Here is a 21,799-nt window from a genome sequence, read left to right on the forward strand (position 1 = left end):
TAAGAAGAATTATATAATCTTTTAATTGCATTGTAATTTCATTGTACACTCTTCGAACAGAAATATCACTTGAAAGACATCCAGTTCCCTTATTTTGTTGCACTGTACATGTTACGCAAATAAGAGCTGTGGTGGCATACAAAACAAAAAAGTTGCTCTGACTTTTCAAATAATTAGTTGAAAGAAACAAATTTAAAACATAGCCAGGAATTTACAGCAACAGAAGAGCTTTGCAAAAGACTGGTTAAATACAAAACACAGATGCAAAGAGGGGAGGGGAAGCTGGGGAGGAAGAGGGAAAACAGATTCCCCGTTTGAGGCTGAAGTAGGAAAAAAAAAAACCCTAACAACTGTACACAAGTATCAACATGCTCAGTATTTACACTCTGAGCATTAACAATGCTACAAATAAGCAATGTACTAAAAAATAACTTAAAAAAGCTATACAATTGTAGTTATAAATACTATATCTTTAAAACTAGTTAAGTAGTGTTGGCTAAAAAAACGTTCACAGTTACTCTGAAGAGAGCTGTATATATATATTGCACAGTAGAAAAGTTCATTCAGTATACCATGTGTAAACAATTTTTATCTTCTCCTTTGGCAATTTCAGGACTTAAGAGGAATATTTGCTGTGAGCAAAAGCACTTGGGTACAAGGCACATCAAAAGCTTTTAAAGCTGCAAGATAAATCCTTCTGACACTTTCCAGTTAGCACTGTCATTCTCTTTAGAAAAATGTGTACCTACCAATTCAGAACAACACATTTCTACAAGTGTAACTCAGAGGTCTGGTGACAAAAACATCGGCTGTTCTTGGCTGTTATTCTACAGTAACAGATTTGGCCAAATTTCTTGGAAAGTCCACCTAGAATGAAGAGACAGACTTTCAGTATATGACAGAGTAATACTGACATTCCGCATTTGACAGTTCATTTAGTGTGCTTTTTTTAGGCTTCCTAATGAGTTCTGCTTTATTCTAGACACATTAACACACACAAGAGACCATAGATCTGTAGATAATGATTCACTGTTGAACTCATCCTTGCTTCCAAAACCCTCCTAACAAATACATATTTGTTTTGCCCAGGGTACCTTTCCAAAGCAGTCGTCATTATCAAACTGACACACCTAGCATCAATAAGCTAAGTTGTACAAAGCACTGAACTATTTTAGGTTAAAGTGCAATATCGCGTTTTAAGATTTAGTTCTCTGAAAAAATCCTATCTGCACTCTAACTAATCAAACTAAGCAAATAATCTTTTTTTTTTTTTTGAAGGATACCAATTAAAAATATAAAGCTGAAGAACTGGCACTGAAATGCCACCTCTACTACCACAGTCACTATAAGCTCCGCTAACTATTATCATAGTTCTTGGTTAGATATGCCACATAACACTGGTAGGAGGAAGTTCAAAACTGCACTAACTGGAGTGCTAAATATAGAAAGCACTTACATCATATCCTCTGAGAACAGCCAGGTGGAATGAAAGCAACTGGAGAGGAATAACACTCAAGACCCCTTGAAGGCAGTCAACTGTATGAGGCAGCTCAATGGTTTTGTAGGCAAATTTTGAGCTTTCTGTGTCTTCTTTAGAACACAGAATGATTGGACGACCCTGAAAATAAAATTTTGCAGTGTTACATTAAGAGCTGGCTTAGAACTGCTTTGAAGTATTGGTTCACAGCATGCCTGTAGTATGCTCAAAGACGCTCAGGTAGCTAACAAAGACACTGCCAGTCTTGCATAACGACTTTTGTCATTCACTGTTTTGTGAGACTTGAATGCTTTCACCCTGTGGAGTTGTAACTTTATTCTATTTGCATCAAAACAAGCAAAAAAAAAAATCTAAACAACCCACATGCAGTAAGTTTTCACTACTGGTGTTAACCTGTAATGACAACCTACAATGCACATATAGTCTTATTTATAACTTAATAATTAGGAAAAAACCCCAAACAACCAAAACCAACAAACCACCCTTCACCAATACATCCTTTTTTCTGAGGCACAGTCAGCAGCAATACAACATGCACAATCTCTTTCCCTATGACATTGTACTAGTTGAACAGCTTACCTGTCGAGCAGTGACCTGTTGCAGAGCATTCTGGCACTTGGTGAAACAAGGATCCTTCATTATCACCATGATAACGGGCATTTGTTTATCTACTAGGGCTAGCGGCCCGTGTTTCAGTTCACCAGCCAGGATGCCTTCAGAGTGCATATAGGTGATTTCTTTTATTTTCTAAAAAAAGCAAATGCCATCAAGTTACTAATAAATCAGATGAGAAATAAAAGCCACAAGAAGCAGAACACCAAGGCTGTACATCTGCCGCTTAAATACAGACATACGGCATCAAGTTGGTATTTTCAAAGATCAGTTAATAGTAAAAACAGATGAGCTTGTCTGCTGGGATTTCTAGCAGGCTGCTGCTGGAAGCAGAGCCTGCCCATGCATTTGCAGACAGAGATATGAAGTAATCAACAGGAACCTTAAGAAATGAACTCCCAGCATAACTGTGGTTAATACAGTTAATGTTTAACACTTCAAACCTCTGTGAGAGATGGATATGTGTCTATTCTACCAGGACATTCATAACATAATTTATGCATTTCTTACACAGACATCTCATCTGAATATCAGCACACTGTGTTTTTCTGATGTTATTTTCAAGTGGGTCAGCATTTTAAGTTGTTTGGGCTTTTTTAAAATACTCGTTAAACACTGCATTTACTATGCAAAAGAAACAAGAAATTGATATCGTATCCAGGTTCACCTTATGTATGTGTTCGATTCAACAGGACTAAATGTTCTCTGTTACACGTAGCAGTTTTACTGCAGCAGAATTAAGTTGTAATGAAATATTAGAAATAAACTATGTTGCAGATGCCACAAAATTTCATTTTAAATAACATCCAACAATATTGAGAGGTTCCTACCAGAGCTCCTTCCAGACAAGTGGCATAATTATATCCACGACCCATAACCAGCAGTGATCTTTGTTTGTACAGTTCAAGAGCCAAATCATGTATCTTCTCATCCAAAGACAAGACTTCTTTAATCATCTCTATTGGGGCACAAAAAAAAGCATGTATAATTTTTTTTTTAATTGGAAAAAACAGTTTGCTTGTAGTAGGATGTTCTAATGATCTATTACAACAAATAGGCTTCACATAATTCAACTGTTAACTTTGCATCTTTGCAACTTTGACTGCAGTTTAAGGATGTTTTCTCCAGCCTTATTTACAGTAACAATTTTAAGCAACTATTGGTTTAAGCAGTGTTCATACACCTCATTTGTATTTCTAAAGGAAGTTGTGAACATCCGTTTTAAAGTCACTTTGAATTAGTTCCTTTTCTCTATCCTGATTTAAAGTGAAAGGCTTTAAAAATTTCAAATCATCAATTTAGGAGATCAAGTAATATTTCTCATACAAAACTACCTTACTGTAATTAGAAAATCCAACCCATGAAAACTCTGATCTTCCTGCCAAGTTGCTTGAAAGGGTACTTGCAAAATTGGCAATTATTGTAGAAACGAATGGTCCATTTTTCTCCTATTGTCTACCTTTCAGGAGGAGGGGGGGAGTGAAACTTAAATAAGGAAGAAACATCCTCGAGTAGTATTTTATATTGCCCATTAAACAACATCCTCTATCCCTCCTCAAACCCAAAATGTCAATATACCTGGCAATGATTTTAGTCCACTAATGATTTCCTGTCTCCTTTTCTGCAAGGAAATTCTGTCTTCAGACATCATTAGGCCAAACATTACAAGAGACACGAACTGGCTGGTATAAGCCTGCAGACAAAACAAAATATTTAGCATCTAAGTCTGCAGAGAGTTAGTATGATCTCAGCTTGAAGTGCTACAATTAAAATTTTAATTGGATTCCACAGAGGTGAAGTATGAAAAGTCAAACACTGAAGAGCAATTACCTTTGTGCTTGCCACACCTATCTCAGGTCCTGCATTGATGTGTACACCACAATCAGTCTCCCTGGATATCGAGCTTCCAACTGTGTTTGTGATGCCAACTGTTAGAGCACGACGTTCTTTACAATACCTCAAGGCCATAAGCGTATCTGCAGTTTCACCTGGAAAACATTTACATCTTGACTTCAGGCTGACAGAGGACAGTAATGATTCCTGAAAAGCATAAAATTCTACACAAGTGTGTTCTAAATAATTGCATCCACACCTACACAATGCAAAATGCAACTGAAAACACTCATTGTCTATATATTTGAAGCGAGTCTGAAAGAAACTGTCATTCAAGACAAATCTGGCCCAATAGCCATCCTCCTCCTCTGCAACATGCACAAAGTAGTAAATCATTGGCTTTTAAAATTTTTTCTAGTTCTCACTCAACTGAAGACAAACAGTAAATGCATCTCACCTGACTGACTTATAAAAAAGCACACGTCATCTCTGAATACAGGCGTGTTTCTATCCAGGAAGTCACTAGCAAGTTCCACCATCACTGGTAATTCAGTTAATTCTTCCAATACTTGTCGAGTCTATAATCAAGCAGCACACAATATTTGTTAATATTGCCACCCATAAAAGTATTTACAGCTTAGGAGTCAGATATAATCTAAATGGATTCTTATCACAAAATTTGATAATTACAGCTCACAAGAGCTTCAAAAGGTAAGGTGAAAAAAGTTAATTTCTAGCATGGTAGGTAACAGCAGTAAAGTATTAATAAAGAATGCAGCACAAAGGAAAACTAAATAAAAGGGTGAGACCCCTCATGAAAAGCAAAGTTTGAGGTATAGAAGGAAAAGCAGATGAAGAGTTGTTATCTGAAAACCCAGCAACTAGGAGTTATACATGCATTTCAGCTAAGGCCAAACATACGGCTACTGCGGCATGATAACTGGTCCCACAGCCAATAATGATGAGTCTTCGGCATCTTCTGATTTCCTTCAAATGATCCTTCAGGCCCCCCAGCAGAACTGTAAACAAACAAACAGGCATATATAAATGGTGTATTTTATTTTCTAGTTAACATGTTCAAAATTTGCAGGCTTTGTGCAGCTTGCACGCCTGTTCTGAATTACCTGTGCTGCTCTCAAAATTCACCCTGCCTCTCATCGTATTGACAACTGATTCCGGTTGTTCAAAAATTTCCTTTTGCATGAATGCACTGAAGTTACCTGTTTAGAAAAACATTACATACTAATGCTTAGGTTTGTTATTTGAAGTCTATTACAGTTACAAAGAGATGACTTTTAAGACGACCTGTGGTAGCAAGCTAATTTGACTGTGTTAGCTTAAACAAAAGCTTAGGAAGAAAGGAGGAATTGGTAGCTCGCTCTATTAGGTTGGCTTTGTTTCCCAACACTGACAAGGTAACCAACTTCCTTTTTAAGGAAACTTCTGTATTCCATTTCAGTTCTTAGTTCACAGTCACGAGAAGTTTGCCAACAGCTACGACAACATGTTAACGTTAATTATATATTCACTCAATATTGAGATGAATAGAAGTATCTAGGATTTTTCCAAGGCTTAAAGACCTTCCCTTGGTCTTTAAGCTTGGAATTGTCAGCTCCCAGTACAAACAGCCTAAATATCAGGTCATTTTCACAACAAATTAGCAGTTTCCTGCCTTATCTACTACACAGTCAGTAACTATCCATCTTTGATGATACTCAATTACAGATGTTTCAACCCACCCTTCATGATTTGCTGCAATTCCATCTGCAAGGTTTGGATGGCCCGGGAAGGATCATCACTAGCTGAACGCTCGAGACGGTGAATTGAAAGCTTCCCATCAGTTACTGCTGCGATGTCATCATCTTCTAAGAAAATTACTCTGTTGGTGTGCTCAATGATAGCACTACAGAAAAACCAAAAGCAAGACAAACCTGACATGTCAGTAAGAGTTGGAGCAGCACTCCTCAAAGCAATTAAATATGCCACACTGCACTTCTAGCCTCACTTCTATCTTCCTTTTGGATAGAACTACAGACAGAGCCATCTTAAAGGAAATGGCTCCATCTGCTGCTCCTCCTGCACTTTAACAGGAACTCAGAGCAGAAGGCTCAAGAACCACAGCACCTCGCATCAGCAAGTTTCTGCTGATCCGATCTTACCTTCCAGGGTCTCGGATGGACCCCTAAGGTCAGGATCTTGCTTCTGAAAGAGACAAATGTGTACCTGATGTCCAGGTTCCTGCTAAGTTTGGAACAAGACCACTATTTCCTCCTCTGATAGCTAGATTAAAATGCCAAAACACAGACTAACCTATAGTCTGTCTGCTCCAATACTTGGTTATTTGTACCAAACTTCCCCTCCTATACAGGATTCATTTTACATAGAGGGTGGTAATTGGCAGATATTTACAGTTCAAGCCTCCATTTTTTTCCAAGTACCTCAGCCTGTGAGCTTTATGAAGTTACCTGGATTAGAAGCTATCCTATCAGAAAACAATGGTACAGCAGCAAGATAGCATAAGATTTCCAGAACTATCTCACTTCTAAACAAAAACCGTATTTTGAGAAGCGTTAAGTACTTTTACTACCTTGCATCTGAAGCAAAGAAAAATTCTACTGCCTTATCCCCAACAGCATGAAGGCAGGTAGAGCTGTCCAGTCTTTTCATCCGTGAACTGTGTATTTTCTTCACGTTCTCAATGTCGCCTATTAAAGAAATGCGACACTTTATAAATGCAAAACCAGATCTGTTCAAGTTAGAGATTACAGACTATACAGGTTCAAGGCATCACAGTTACAAGAATATTTTAGGGGCATGGAACTTTTATACAAACTACGCATTCAGTAGTATAAAAATAGAATATACTCCGCTAAGAAGCTATTTGGGGCATCAGCTGGTAGTTTTATAGTACAAAGACCAATTAACCTGATTTCTATTCATAAAGTAACAATAATTTTAGCTCTTAAAAATAATGTAATTGGATTTATCAACTTACATGTTCTATATAGAACAGGAATTTGTTCAGTGGAGAGCTTGTACTTGCTTCTAACCCCAATGAGCAAAGGACTCCCTCTCCTACAAAGGAAAACCACACAAGTTTATAAAGAAAAAGGTGCGTAGGAAGAAGTCAAAGGAGATCTGTGCAGTTGAAAGACAACATCCCTTCTAGCTTCCTAAGTAGGAAGATCCTCCTCAACCCTGATCCTAAAGCCATTACATGGCAGGAGTTATATAAACTTCGTTTGTTTCTGTAAGATTTGCTAAATATTATTATATGAATAAGCACCATATGCCTTGGTGATTCTTTCCCCGTGAATTACACCCAGGTAGAGGAAAATATATATGAACTAGTTGTTTTCCTTCCAGTAATCACAAAACAGCTTAGCACAGGCACCAGTTTGAATATTGTTCCTAAACAAAACTTACTCTGCCTCTGAAGTGAGCCAGCAATAAGCTTTAGCTCTCTTTACTATTGAAATACTGTTCCACCCTTTAGCCTTTTAAACTCAGAAGTGTCAACCGCACCTCTGAAACTGTAGAATATTAAAGATCATTTTTTAATTATATGGGTCACATGCCATCATATTGAAGAGTTTATTAATACATCTCTCTCTCTCACAGGAATAAAAGAGTAATTTACCCCCCCCAACACCTCAGATTACAAATTTAGCTTCTCTTAATCCCCTCACTCCTAAAAACCCAAACCCGAACCACATATAGAATAGTTCATTTCAGATGTTCTCCAGTTACAGTTGGCGTTTTCACAATTTTAACATAGTCTCATTTCAGACCACAGAAGCAATGGGCTTTTTGGTTGTAGTATAAAACAGTCTTTATTCCCACTGCTACTTCACTTGCTACTTTAATATCTTTCTATTTCCTGAAAGTTGTTTTCCAAGTCATAAATAAATGTAGAACTTATACAGAAAAAACCCCTCATAAACGCTATGACGGCTATAGAAGACTATTTGTATAACCTATTAGTGTGATGGCATTTTAGCCAACCTGAACATATTTCTCTCAGTCTTTATTCAATGTGAAGTAAAATTGAACCATACCCTTTCCTCCCCTTTTCAATACAGGAGAAATGTTAGCACACTCTTAATACAACTTTAGAAATCGAAGATATGCAGAGATTCTTTATTGACACACTGTAACAGAGAAAAGGACAGACTAGGGGAATGAGTTTGTCAGTGGGTACGTTCTCCTGAGCGTCATTTAGACGATCTCCAACCGAAAGTGTATTTGCATGAAACAAGAAAACATCATCTGATTACTCTCCACTACTGTCTTTGCATCTTCAAAAAGTAGTCACAGCTAATTTATTAAATAAAAATGAGGATTATAGAGAATCAACACAAGTCTCTGGAAATTCTGTGACCTGCAGTCAGTACAGCTCAAATTAAGTTACATTTAATAGTCAGTTGAAGAGATGCTCAGCAGAGTTTTGGTGCACTTCACAAGGATTCCACTAGTGCAGCTACCTACCTTCTGAGTTTTGGTTAATTAAGCACTATAAACATCGGTATTCTAGTAGCCTTTTTTAAAAGGGATGTTAGCATTTATTTTAACCTAAAAAAGCATGAATTATGTATAAAATGGACTTTTACTAACCTGGTAGCAACAGCTTCACCTGGGTAATGGATGCTCTTAAAAACCAATGCAAAAGCACCTTCCTGGAAACCATGCAAACAGAAGAGAAAAAAAAAATCCTAAACAACTTATCTCAATTAGATGCACCTCATTAAACTGAGGCCCCTCTTCCTGAGGAGGCTGTGAAGGGAAGCTCTTTACTATTATCAGGAATCCCTTCCTGGAGGGCAGACTGCACCTTTAAAGGAATTGGTCAGGAGCAGAACAAGCTAACAGGCACGTAACAGTGCAACAGCTGAACGATCAGGAAGTGAGCACTTAGCCTCTCTTTATAAAGGCTCTTCTAATGCAAGGGTTAAGAACATCTCTGAGATGTTACTCGTAATCAACATGAAAACTGTTAGACATTTACTTTTAGGAAGACTTTTAATAAGAACGTGCATGTAGCTCCATTTTATTATACATTTTCAGTTAAAATTTTGGAGTTACAGCTTCTAGTTTAAGCAGCAAATTCTCACTCATGTATTTTAAAAGAAAAACACCTTCCACCAAAAAAAAACCACCCCCAAACAACAAAACAAAAAAAACCCCACAACACAAGAACAAAACCAAGAACACACAATTGACCACTCTATACTATTAGCGCCGCTTGCAAACTTGAGGAGTATTCCAAAAGCAGGAGCAAAAGGCCCCCCACTTTGCAAACAGAAGAGAGATGGTCACATTTCCTACTCTCACAGGGACTCTGCTGAGACTGCTCCACTCTTGTTCTGTGGTGGGGTGAAATCACCCTTGCCCTCAACAAGGTGGCTGCACCACTATTCCCTCTTGACCCATACAGGCCATTAATTCGTGTGTATTCCAGCCCTGCTCTAGGGAAATCCCACAGAGCTGCTTTAGAGAAAACAGGGAGGTGAAAAAAGTGTAAGAAACTGCAGGAAGAGGAGGGAAAACATCTGCCCGGAGACTGGGGGAGGAAACAAAGCAAGCTTTCTCCAAGTTTGAAATGCATCTGTCGAAGTTTTTATGCATTCACATACTAAGTAACAGTAGATTCCCACTTCACAGTTTAGGATACGTCATGAACCAGTACACCTTGTTAGATCTATTTCCAAATACGGGAGCCAAGGCATACTATTAGACAAACTTGAATCACAGCAGTGTTTTAACATGATCAGAATAGCCTTTGAGAACACACTGCCCTTTGAGACATTTCAACCCCCCAAGTCCTACAATTTATTTTAATTAAGCTGCTTCACTAAAAAAAAAAAACCAAACCACCCTGTGATAACCTCTTCCTTTAATAAAAAAAAAAAAAGAAAAAAGAAAAAAAAAGAATCCAAACTCCAATGCTAATGCAATTTAAAGATTTACTTTTGAAAAGACTTTGAAGTTTCCAAACTTTTAATCTAATTTCTTGGTCTATTAAGCATTGTTTAGAGGCCAAAAGTGTTATTTGCAGCACATTCTAAGGACTCCTGCAGAGGATCTAAATGCATAAATGCAGACTACTAAGGAACCTCACAAATAACTTATACCGTAGGACAGAAAAAAAGGAACTTCCCACTTACCAACTGTTGAATAACTCTTTCCACCAAGGCTGAAAAACTGGTGTCCTCGCTCTCTCTGTTGTCATACATGTATTTGATCAATTTGGGGATCGTTTCTGTATCTGTTTCAGATTCGAATTCATAGCCTTTGCTCTCCTGAAATATCATATAGAAGAGTATAAAGTTTTCATCCTCAGGCAAGAAACTGCAAAGAGCCTTTAAACTGTCTCCCACCAGAAACTGCACAGTAAGACAGACTCCTTGGAGTCTTACACCAGACTAGTGCATATATATCACTATATAAGGACTCAGCCTCTCATAGCTTACTCTTCCAGAAATACTGTAATAAGACATGTAGTATGATATCAAGAAACTTGAATTCAGATTCCAACATAGTCATGAAAGACCTGACAGTAGTTGGTGGGGCCATTTACTTTCTTGTTTGAGAATCAAGTTGCCACAGACTCACCAGAAATTTTCTCAGGTCCTTATAATTTGTGATGATTCCATTATGGATAACAACAAATTCTAAAAGGAAAAAAAAAAAATCCATCAGTAATGGAAAATTAAAATATTTAACTCAGAATACAAAATTAGAGGGAAAAGTTTAGAAGTACACTAGAAACTACCTACTATAGCTTTCAGACTTACAGTTTATCATAACATGGACAACAGAAAGCAGAATCTTGCAAATTCTGAAGGCGCATGAAGGTTGCTCCAAATCATCAAGACAATTTTAAAGTACATCCAGTAGAATAGTACCAAGCCATCTCAAGTGAAAAACCATATGAAGTCTCCCTTTTCCAGCCCAGACAATATTAATGAACTTACATTTTAAAACAAGAATGCTGTCCTTTGACTAACTTCCATCAATTTTCAGAAAACAGATCTCATTAATCTTTTACAGTGGCTATTTATCTAACCTAGATAAAGTGGCAACAGCTTAGCCCTAATACAAAATAGATACCATAACACTAGTAAGAGAGTACATACGTACTATGTGGGTTCAACCATTTCAGACTCATACAGTTCCAGAGTGCTGTAGAGATTACGTACCATTCCTTTTATCTGATCTCTGAGGGTGACTGTTTATTGCACTTGGTACTCCATGGGTCGCCCAGCGAGTATGAGCAATTCCAAAATGCGTTTCAAAATCCGCTTTTGAATCCAGGTCATCTTGTTCTATACACAAAAAATTCAATTTACTGAATATTTAAAGTTGAGTCTCTCTCTCACACATACACCACTAGTAAAACACTAAGAGAATTCCTACAGGCAAAAATCTAAGTTATATTCTCGCTTTCTTTTAAACCATTTGCTTTCTTGACATTACACTTTAGATAGTTCAAACTACTGTGATTAAAACTTTGTTTGCCAAGACTCGAGCATTTTCAGCCAATACTAACATCTAGACTAAAAGACCACATAACTACAAATTATAACGTAAATGTATTAAAACACTACTTCAGTTCTTCACAGATGGAAGCACTGCATAAAGCAGATTGTGATGACAGCCAGATGCTTAAATGCTTGTAAATTCTGTCAGAGTCCATGTTCTGATGTTTCAGCTCCCAAGCACAGAAATCATCCGAGTAAAGCACCAAGGGACCCCAGGTCTTCAACAAAGAAGCAATTACAAGAGGGGAGAGTAGACTGATAATTTCACAGCACTATACCTAAAGATCAGCTTGCTTTTCAAGTGCAGATTTGGGGGGCACAAACAATTTAAATGCCGTTGGATTACACAATACAGTTTTTTGTGGTACAAAATCATAACTGTAATTTCATGGTCTGACTTTCTGCTGAGATGCAGATATTATCTGACTGGGAGGCCAATGTAAAGGGGTAATTTTTAAGACACTTACTGTACAACTCTTCTTCCAGTGCCTTTACTTTTCCTCTTTTCTTAACTAGTTTGATGAACCTTTCTTTATCTTCATTATTATTTCCATCAATTGCCACTCCTATAGTACAGGACAGAGTCACAAGTGTTATTTAAAGCATGAAATACGCTGGATAAAAAAAGGCTGAGAAAATACAGACAATCACACACTAGTGAAACAATTATTTTTAAATGATCCTTCAAAGTGATATACTTGAAGTCTGTCGCTAGAGCTGTGTATGTTCAAATCAAACTAGATTAAGTCTATATCTACTGCACAGATGAAAATTTACATGAGCCATCTCAAATTTTGCTTGAGGACAGTCTGATATATTTTGCTCAATTAAATTAGTCAACTCAAATTTAAAGACAAGTTTAATCTTCCTCATCCTTTCACCGGGACTCACATGCACAAAGAAGGCTGAGGCACAAACTACATGACCCTGTCCGGAGGTTGTCTTCCTCACACCTTGCTTGCTTTTCTTATGTGTACTAAACCTCAACCACCATCTGATTACAGAGCTAAACACCCGATTTAAAGTCCTGAGAAAAGTTGAAGAAACTCTTATAATCAAGGTAATTAGTTCTGATCTTTCAATCTGCAGGATTAAAAAAAAAAAAAAAAAAAGAAAGAAAAATCCAACACACAGAAGTTGAAAGCACCCAAAAACTCACATAGGTAGCTACTGGGAGCTAAAATTAATTTGGTGAGTTAGTTTACATACCTGCAGAGTCATATCCTCTGTATTCCAGTCTCTGTAATCCTTTTATCAGGGTTTCAAATATTTCCTTTCGAGTCCGAGGCACTCTGTAGTTTAGATAAGCAAAAATTCCTGTTTAAAGAGAAAAGGGGAAGGGTGAAAACAAGAAGCAAAGATTTTTTTTTTTTTTTTTTGGTAGAGTTTGCATCCCTTCACACTCAGTTTAAAACCCTTTAAAACCAGTATCGCAGAGAGGTCCTAGGGAGACCCAACCTCCCATTTAGTACAGTTCTGGGTTTTTAGATGGAAAGAGTTCAAATACAATAAAGGAATCGGGACCCTCATTTTCAGCACACAACACATGTGATTTCCTGGACAGTTTTGCTCTCCTCATATTACCCACCAAGAGTTAAACAGTTGAGAGAGCTTAAAAAAATTCTACTTTTCATGAAAACCACAGCTGAAAATGGGAACATTGTGATCTATTTCATATCCACGTCTAAAACTAGACATTCAAAGAAGGAATATATTCACCAGTACTAACACAAGGAGACTTTTGTAATCAAAGTCATGGCCTTAAATACCCACGGGTAGGTACTAGGCACAACATCTACTTCTGAAAGGCTCTAGCTTAATCCCGTATACAACAGTCACTTCAGCAGGAAGAGAACAGAGAAGAACACACAAAGAAAGGGCAGAAGTCAAAAGGATAGGACAACAAAGGAAAGAAACAGAAGATACAAAAACAGGGTCACCCAAAAAACAAGCATTCACCCTTTGCGCTGCCTCCACACAATGCTGCCTGCCAAACCCAACTCAACGGAGACATAAGATCCGTTTGCTTGCCCCGTGTTACTCAGGTCAACTGTTACAGGGAGATCATAGGAAAGACATGAACTCACTCTTTGCCTACTCGGCAAACAGAGCCTGGAAGAGTCTGCAAGTCCGATTCCTCTTTTCTTGAATAGGCCAGTCATCAACCAAGAAGCGGCTTTTGGGGGTTCTGGGTTGGCAAACCCTTTTTTTTTTTTTTTGAATGCAAAATTACACAAGCATTTTTTCATTAAAAGGAGTTTGGGGGATGTTACTTTATCTTTCGAAAAGGTATAATAGAAAGGTCATCTGCAAAGGAAAACACAACCATTCTTTTTGTCTGCCTACTGCTCTTCCTGGGACTTCGCATTTATAAGGTTAGGTCAGGCCCTTTTATTAAGTCTCCCAAATCTGTACCCCAACAAAACATTAACGCCTAATTTCACTGCTTCAACAGTTTCTCCATGCAACAAGTCAGGACTGGAGACTACAGTTAGCAAAACCCAGACTTTAAGAGCTCACAGATAAGCAGTTCAGACAAGCAAGTGTTTTAAATAGAGAAAGCCTTTGTTTGAAATTTAACACCCTCTTCCCCCTTCAATTAAGGCTTTTGAACTGTAAATGGCTGTAGTGAAGAAGCTGTTATAATGATACACCAATAAATCTCCCTTATAAATATTGTTGTGAATTCAGTTACTCCACTGGTTTTAAGCCATTAATACTGTTGATTTGACAGGGAGACTAAAAGACTATTACATTGGTCTCTAAATTTAGATTGGAAGGATTAAAGGGTGAAAAATGCTTTTCTGCTACTGAAGTGAGATGTATGAGGAGCCCAGGCTAATTATTTCTAGAGTGTCCAACATCAATAGAGATATTAAGACAATAGTTGCATTTCAAGAAGTATTTTGGAATTTGAACAGCTAAATACTGTTTTTCATGGACTCTTTGAAAAATAATGCCTCTGGTTATATACAGTCACCTTAGACTGAGAGCTTGTTGATCATTTTTCCAGACAGATATTTACCGTTCTCTGGCTCTATCTACAAACCTCAAGAGCAGCATTCTTCAATTTCTTCAACACAAATTTCTCAACATCATTCCAAAACATTGCTACACACCTCATTTCAGATTCAGCTCTACTTTCTAGGCCAGATTTCACAATGTATAAGACACATCAGCCTTGTACGTTCCATGTGGCATCTTTGACTACAGAGAGCTCCAGGAAAAACCTTCCTTCGGGACCATCCCTACAATGCTACCAGTGTGCTGCAATTGTTAAAAAGATCCTTGTTTCCAGGGAACTGTAGCTGTGCTTCCACACACGTGAATTAGAAGACATAGAAGTCACCAGAGGCCATTTACAATGAAAGCAATAGCTGCAGCCTGACTTCTCAAGGAATATATTATAAACTTTTTCAGTTAAAAGAAATAAATCTTACTCTCAGCACTGTTTCTCTAGTACTCTTCTATTTCATCATTTACCCACTTGCATATTTTCTTCCCTATTCAGTCATCATTTTGGCTAGATTTAAAGCACATTGCTCAACTCATGTAGAAACAATTTTTGATAAAGACTTCTTGTAGCTTAATTCCTTCTGGAAGCAAACCAATAGGACTGAATCTTTGTTGAATCATACTCATGATAAGAGAGTTTTGTGATGCTCGCAAGTTACTTTATACTGGCCTCCCCAAGCTATTAGATGCCATTTCCAGAGCTTGCATCTCTCCTCCCCAAGAAAGACTCAAGTACTCTTTAAGCCAATGCAATACTGAAGTGATATGTATCAAGTAAGGTAATGTTTATTTGACAGCACAACATAAGCAATGAAATACTTTCTTAAGTCATACATACATTGCTCTCTTGATTTGAACGCTGAATCTAGTTTGTAACTTTCCATAATTACAGAGTTTGAATAGAAGAATGAACCTGGTCAATCACGTATGGCTTACCTTTAGAACCAGATACTCAAAACAGAAACAAAAGGTTGTTACAACATTAACTAAACCCAGCTTTAATCAGGCACAGACACTGAAAGCAAGGCTCTTCCTTCATGGGCATATGGAGACTTTAGTTTCCCCTTTCCCTTTCAGGATTGCAAGCAGAGTATCAAGAAGAGGAAAAGTTCACTAAGTATTTTTGGTAGGAAAAACCCACAAGAACTCTTGCCATTGCAAGAATTCACCAAAAATCTTCTTACATGTGAGTGTGGTAACATCTTAACTTTGTTTCCTAAAGAGCATGTTTATGGCAGTATTTAATGACCTATGTATTTTCAAAACAGAAAACAATGGGTTTAAATCTTCATGTACTACTTAAAGCCAGAGAAAACACAACAGGACATATTTTCAACACTTAAACCTGGAAAGATATGCAAAAATAAAAACAACAAGAAAAGTAATTTAGAAACTGTTGGTTGCAGCCTAAAGCAATCCTACATTTCCTACAGAAGATCAGCATAGCAAGGAAGATATGGGACATCTTTCATAACAAATGTCACATCTCCAAACGTCGATGGAAGGAAAACTAGCACTACTTTCACTGCACTTCATGAACTGCTGCTCTTTGCCATTTCATACTGAGTCAGTTACTCCACCCCAAGCCAGATGTTTTACCAAACTCAGTTAACACTGTTAACACCCTCATTTCCCAATCAATATACAGCCCAGATATGCTAAGTTTTTGATATTACCATGACAAATCTCACTGCTTAGCGCTTGCCACCAACACCTTTGGTTTGCTTAGGCACTGAGGCAAGTCTCTCACCTGACAGGGTTTTGTTTAGAAGACACTGAGTTTGTCTCATTGATAGCGACCTGAGAGTCACGTAGGAGCTCAAACAATATCACCTCCTGTTTCCATTCAAGTGGAAGAGGCTTACTGGACTCCTTGCTCTTTCTGAGGTTATAATTAAAGAGGATGTGGAGGCAGGGAAAAGATATCTAGCTCAGAAAGTACATTTTGGGGAGCAGTAACTCAACTCGCTCTCAGTCTGTGCCTCACAAAAGAGGTTTTGTTCATGATGGCTAAGAAATACAAGCACAATTTTTTCTGCTTTCAACAGAAGTATCCTTCCAGACCTGAGAGGAGGTTTTAGTGAAGGGATAGGTAGCTTCAGTAAAATTTCCTCCATACATTGCATTAGCAGCTTCTGAACCCGCACTTTGCTTTTAATCAGATCCAAAGCATATCTAAACAATTGTACACACGATGTAGGCATTATCTTCACCATCTCATCTTTATGAGATAAAGAAGGTGAATAAAGTCACATCAGCTAAGAATTAAGCTCCTTCACAGCCTTTGTTTGAAACCCACAAACTCTTCCTATCGCCACGGTTGGCAAGCGAGTCCAACTAAACCCTAGTCCTGGATTAGGAAAGCCCAAGCCAAGCGCATCAGCCAAGGCAGCGATGCACTGAGGCATCTGAACCAGGAGGAGCAAAGGTTAACAACGCCGCCGGGACACCCCCAGAGCAGCCGGGCGGTGGGAACGGGACGGTTTTCGATCCCAAGACCTAGGGACAAGCCGCCGGACACGGAGAACAGAGAGAGGCGAGGCGGTGGGGAACACAAAGGCCATCTCCTTTCCTTGGAAGGAGGGGAAGGACGAAGGAGCTTTACCTTTACCTGCCATCACCGCAAGAACCGGTCATTCCCTCTTCCCACCCCACAAAATGGATGCAGCGGAGACAGTCCCAAACGACCCCGCTGCGGGGGGCAGCGACGGCGGGTTTCTGCACCCCGGGACCCCGGCAGCCCCACACCCTCACTCCGGGGACAAAGCAGTTCTTGTCCCGCACCCCGGCAGAAGAGGCGGCCGGACCCGGGCACAGCCCGCTTTGTCCGCGGGCACCTCTCTCCCACCAGCGACCCCCGCCGAGACCGGCGGAAACCCCCAGCTCCGAAGGCGAAGGGCTGCGGAGGGCTTGGGCTGCCGCCGGGCCCTGACGGCCGGCGAGAGGCGGCAGCCGCGGCCCCGTCACTCACCGCACATGGTGGCACCACACGGTCCTTCCCGCTGACAAGAAACGCGACACACGCCCGACGGTCTCGCTCGGGGGACGGCCCGGCTCTTATAAGTGCGGCTAGCTCTGCCCCTGCCTCCCTGCTCATTGGCCGCGGAGCGGGCGCTAGGGCCGCTCCGCCCGGGGCTCCGAGCGGCTGCTGAGCCGCGCCGCGGAGGCGGCCCGGGGGCGGGGGGCCGCGGCGGTTCGCGCCCTGCCCTCGGCCCAGCCCAGACCCGGGAGCCGCCCACGTCTGCCCGCTTCGATTCTTCCAGGGGCCGCCGAGGGCTGTGGTGAGTGGCGGGGTCTCTAGGGCTCCACACACGGAGAAGCCCGGAGGGGAGGCGAAGCAGTCTGTCCTGTCAGGGAAACATGGCCGGGCTGGAGGCGCCGAACTTGGCAGGGGAAGATGCCCCCGGTTTTCCAGCCTTTTCTGCCACAAGCATTTAGAAACAGACGCTCAGCAGCTGACTTCATCTGCACAGGCAGGACAGAGAGCACCTGCGTTCGCGCTCAGCTGAACGAGGGCTAAAAGCAAGGGCCACCGGCCGCTGCCTGAGGGAGAGCCTTTCCCTGCAGTAGCAGGCTAAACTCCTGGTCACTCTGTGTGGTCTGTTCCATTTACTTGGCAAGAAAGAAACTGCACATCGGCTCCAGGAGCCTCCTCCAGCCTCTTCCTTCCCGGGCTGGGCTCTCTTCTGGGGGCAGAGGCTGTGAGGGTGAGGAAGGCCATAGGCCCTGGCCTGGCGGCATCATCTGCAGGACGCATCTCAGTGCCAGTTCAGTCCTGCAGACGTGACCCATGCAGCAGGCTCGAGCTTTATCTTCTTCTAAAGAAACTTGTGATCTCTTATCTCAGGGAGCCTCCTCTGAGCAAAGGGAACGGTGACTTTTAAAGTCTGGGACTGCAGGCGCTCACAGAAGTAGCTCAAGCCGCTATTTGAACAAACAGTTTTTAAAAATACATAGTTTCATGATGATTCAGCCTTCTTATAGTTTCTTCTTCCTTATTAACAAGTACAAAAATATTTCATAGAGATGATCCTAATTAGCTCATACATAGGGTTATTGAAACTCAAGCGCAAGGCATCTTATTTAAGCTGAAACTTAAAGGCTCATTTTCTCTTGCGTTTCTTTTTGTAGTTCATTATTTACATAAAGTAGTGGTTCCTTCAAACTTTGTGACTTCTCTTGATGGAGAGGTTGAATGAAGGATAAAGATTGGAACATCAATATTTCAACTAAAAAAAAATTTTTTTTAAGTTTGTGCCACTTTGAGAAGGGGAAATTATGTCTCAATTTTAAGGCAAACCCCTAGATTTAAAGTCTTTTCAAGTCATAAAATTAAAGAAAATAGTGTTAGAAATTCTGCTTTAGTTTATAAGAAGGGATAAATGAAGCGTATTTTTTACTGCCAGTGTGAAACAGCTATGCAACCATGCTCACTAAAAAGCGCTTTTGTTTTCCTCTCCCCCATCCCCCAGAATAAGACCAAACAGGCCCATGATTTGTCACCATTGTAGTCCCAGTTCTGTCACTGACCTGCCATGTGACATCAGACAAGTCATTTTGACACTCCATTCCTGTTTGTCTTGTCTGTTTAGGTTACTTTGCTCTTCCTCTGAAGCAACCTGTGATGTTGTTTCCCCCAGTCCAGCCCAAATGAAAGAGAAGATTCCTAATTGCAGGTATACGAGTTGAGTACCATTGCTATTTATATTAAGTGATATACAATAAAGATAAATGTTTTTTCTCTCTGTGCAACATGCATTTTAACTAATGAGTGGTGCAGACAGTAGGAAAGAAATTTTTTTGAATTTATTTTAACATCACTGCCATACTAATTGCCAAAAATCACAAGTCAGAGCCCAAAATTTCATTCATGCAAGACATTTAATGTTTCCGTGTGACATTCCCAGGGAGAAAACTAAGCAAAAATGAGACTCAACTGCAAGTCTGAACTGCATTAATTAGTGGTTAACGTGTCACTTTGATAACTTATCACTTCCCAGACTCATCTGTCTGATGCCATTTGGCTTTTTGATGACTTTTTGGAAGTGCATTAGAGAATACACTAATTATATTTACTGGTGGATTTGTTTGGCTTAAAGGGACAGATCTTACAGCACTCAGATAAGACGATCAAACTGATCCCACCTCACCTTAAAACTTTTTAAAGTCTAAAAGCCAAAATACACAAAAGTTCTGGAAAAGTGTTCTTCTCAGGCGACCATTAAAAAAAAATAAAAAAGAGTTTGTAAATTGAAGGTTGCCAGTTTCATGCTATAAGAGACAGACATCTGAGAAGCAACAAGGAGGTCAACTGGTGCAACTTCCCATGAAAGCCTGAACACAAATCTGGAGTTTTTGCCCAGCTGCGTCTTTCTTTTTTCTGTCTTCGCACAAGTGATCAAAAATAGAAGTAGTCAATAGTAGGGTGCAGTGTGGAGAATACTGTATTGCTGTTTTAGCGTCAGGTAACAAGGAAGTTGCCTGGGGCACCATTAGGCAGAGGCAAGGAGCAATGAAAATCATTCAGGATGTAGTTGGAAAGAAGAAGGATTTATGCTTAGGCTCTCTCTCAGAGAGAGTTCTTACAGCATTTATGCCCTGAAAAGCAGCCAGCAGCATTTTAAGAACAGATATTTCAAACTCCATTTGCATATTCAAGAGATTGAGATACCTATCTAAAGACCTTGTTCTATTCCATCCTAGACACCAAAGGGGACTGAATTTCCTACTGAGAGGTTTCAGTAAATTCAGTTGTCCCAGGGTGTAAAAGGACAAAAACACTCTCATTAGTAAACAGGGGCAGGAAAAAAGTAGTAGTGGATGTGAACTGCAAAAAGGAAGAACTGTGATAAATATCAGGAAAAAGGAGGAGCAGGTGGCAGAGGCTGGTTTATGGCCCTTTCCCTGGTGATGCTGCTGGAGCAGACCCTGTGCCGTGAGGCAGCACTAAAGTGAATGATCTGTGTACAATGTGAAGGATGGTGGGTGACCAAATGGAGGTCCCTCCAGCACTTCTATGATTATGGCTGGCTTATAAAACTCCTTTTAAATTACCCTTTTTGGACTGCTGAAGGAGTGGCTACTACATTTTCTGAGAACTAATAGCCTGTTACTAGATTCATACTAGAATACACAGCACAAGTTCTTATATTAACAATGACAATTCATTATTTTAGTTTTATATGTATATAAAAGAAAGAAAGAACAAACTGGAGAAAAGGAACACTAGGAAGGATTCCCTTGAAGAGTTTTTCTTGCTTCAAAATGTGAAAGTTGAGACACTGAATTCAGCCATTGTACATTACAGATCATTATCCTCCTCAACTAGACTCCTGCACTTCTGCAATTTTTATGTATTCCTCCCAATAAAAATCTTTAAAACACTGAGAAAAGCTGAGCACTCCCATCACCATCACTTAAATTTTAGCAAAATGGGACAGTGTTATTCCCTACCAAGGCTCTCAAGAATATTTGGGCTGCCAGCTTGATCTGGATTTCTCTCTGATACCGGTGACTGCTGTTAACCAGGAGTCACTCCAGCAAAGCTGAATTTCACGTGTAGAAAAAACAAATGTAAGGGGCTGACCTTGCTGGCATTCGAAGGAGATCGGGCTGTGCAGGGCATAGTGCCTGCGTGCTTCAGGACAGGACACAGCTACGTAGCAAAAGCCGGCTGCCCTCTGCATCCATCTCAGCTCCACAGTGAGGCTTGAAGATGGTGGGCAAGTGCCTTGGAAGTGAAGACAGCACCACCTTTCTTCTGCTGAGAAGTTCAAAGGAGAGGAGATGTTTGTTATATTGATGGTTCTCTTAGTGGAGGTGTCAACTAGCTGTTTGCCTATGATCTGTCTGGGGCTAAGGAGTTGGTATTTTCAGTTTAAAAGCACATAATAGTAATTAACAGCTTTTCATTTGAGAAGAGGGGAGAGTTAATCATCATTCATTACTGTCAGTCTTTGAAATGCTAAAAATTATGTGTGTTAGGAGGAGTTACACATAAATGTGAATATACGGTCATACCTGTGATTGAGAACTAAGTAACCATGATTTAATTCAATGATGTCTTTTCAGCAGGATTGTCGCGATGAGCATGTGTGATGTAAAACCAAGCTGGCTAATTAACCAGATTTTTAAATACTTTAAAAACACGAAGGCACATTTAGTAATAATTCATCTAAAGCATTATGTTTTAAACAGCATTAAGTGGTTTCCTGAGTTTTTGATGTAAATTCCTCATAACAGGAGCTGCAAATAAGTTAATGGGAAGTGTCAGGGAGAAAAAGAAACATTTGGAAAAGTC

General features: G+C 39.8%; 1 protein-coding gene and 1 long non-coding RNA gene across 4 annotated transcripts in view; one reads left to right on the forward strand and one right to left on the reverse strand.

Annotated features, from left to right (window-relative positions):
• GFPT2 (glutamine-fructose-6-phosphate transaminase 2) lies at positions 1-17,583 on the reverse strand. The gene is made up of 19 exons (XM_054842067.1): positions 17,471-17,583; positions 12,694-12,801; positions 11,952-12,050; positions 11,143-11,268; positions 10,556-10,614; positions 10,108-10,242; positions 8,558-8,619; positions 6,939-7,018; positions 6,531-6,648; positions 5,683-5,846; positions 5,068-5,163; positions 4,865-4,962; positions 4,401-4,521; positions 3,941-4,098; positions 3,689-3,803; positions 2,941-3,068; positions 2,078-2,245; positions 1,457-1,618; positions 1-867 (listed from the first exon to the last, which is right to left on the reverse strand). Exons 1-19 carry the CDS (start codon positions 17,475-17,477, stop codon positions 823-825), a joined length of 2,049 nt encoding a protein of 682 aa, XP_054698042.1. The 5' UTR covers positions 17,478-17,583; the 3' UTR covers positions 1-822.
• Positions 17,584-17,600: 17 nt separating this feature from the next.
• The window catches only part of LOC129212888 (uncharacterized), a 31,329-nt gene continuing 27,130 nt past the window's right edge, over positions 17,601-21,799 (forward strand). For 2 of the 3 annotated variants that reach the window (XR_008579315.1, XR_008579314.1), the window contains exons 1-2: positions 17,647-17,780; positions 19,092-19,175. This is a non-coding gene — a long non-coding RNA (uncharacterized LOC129212888). Of the gene's footprint in view, positions 17,781-19,091; positions 19,176-21,799 lie in introns of all 3 variants that reach the window. The other variant, XR_008579313.1, reaches the window with a different exon arrangement.

The sequence above is a fragment of the Grus americana genome, chromosome 14 (assembly GCF_028858705.1).
Source record: "Grus americana isolate bGruAme1 chromosome 14, bGruAme1.mat, whole genome shotgun sequence".
Taxonomy (NCBI): domain Eukaryota; kingdom Metazoa; phylum Chordata; class Aves; order Gruiformes; family Gruidae; genus Grus; species Grus americana.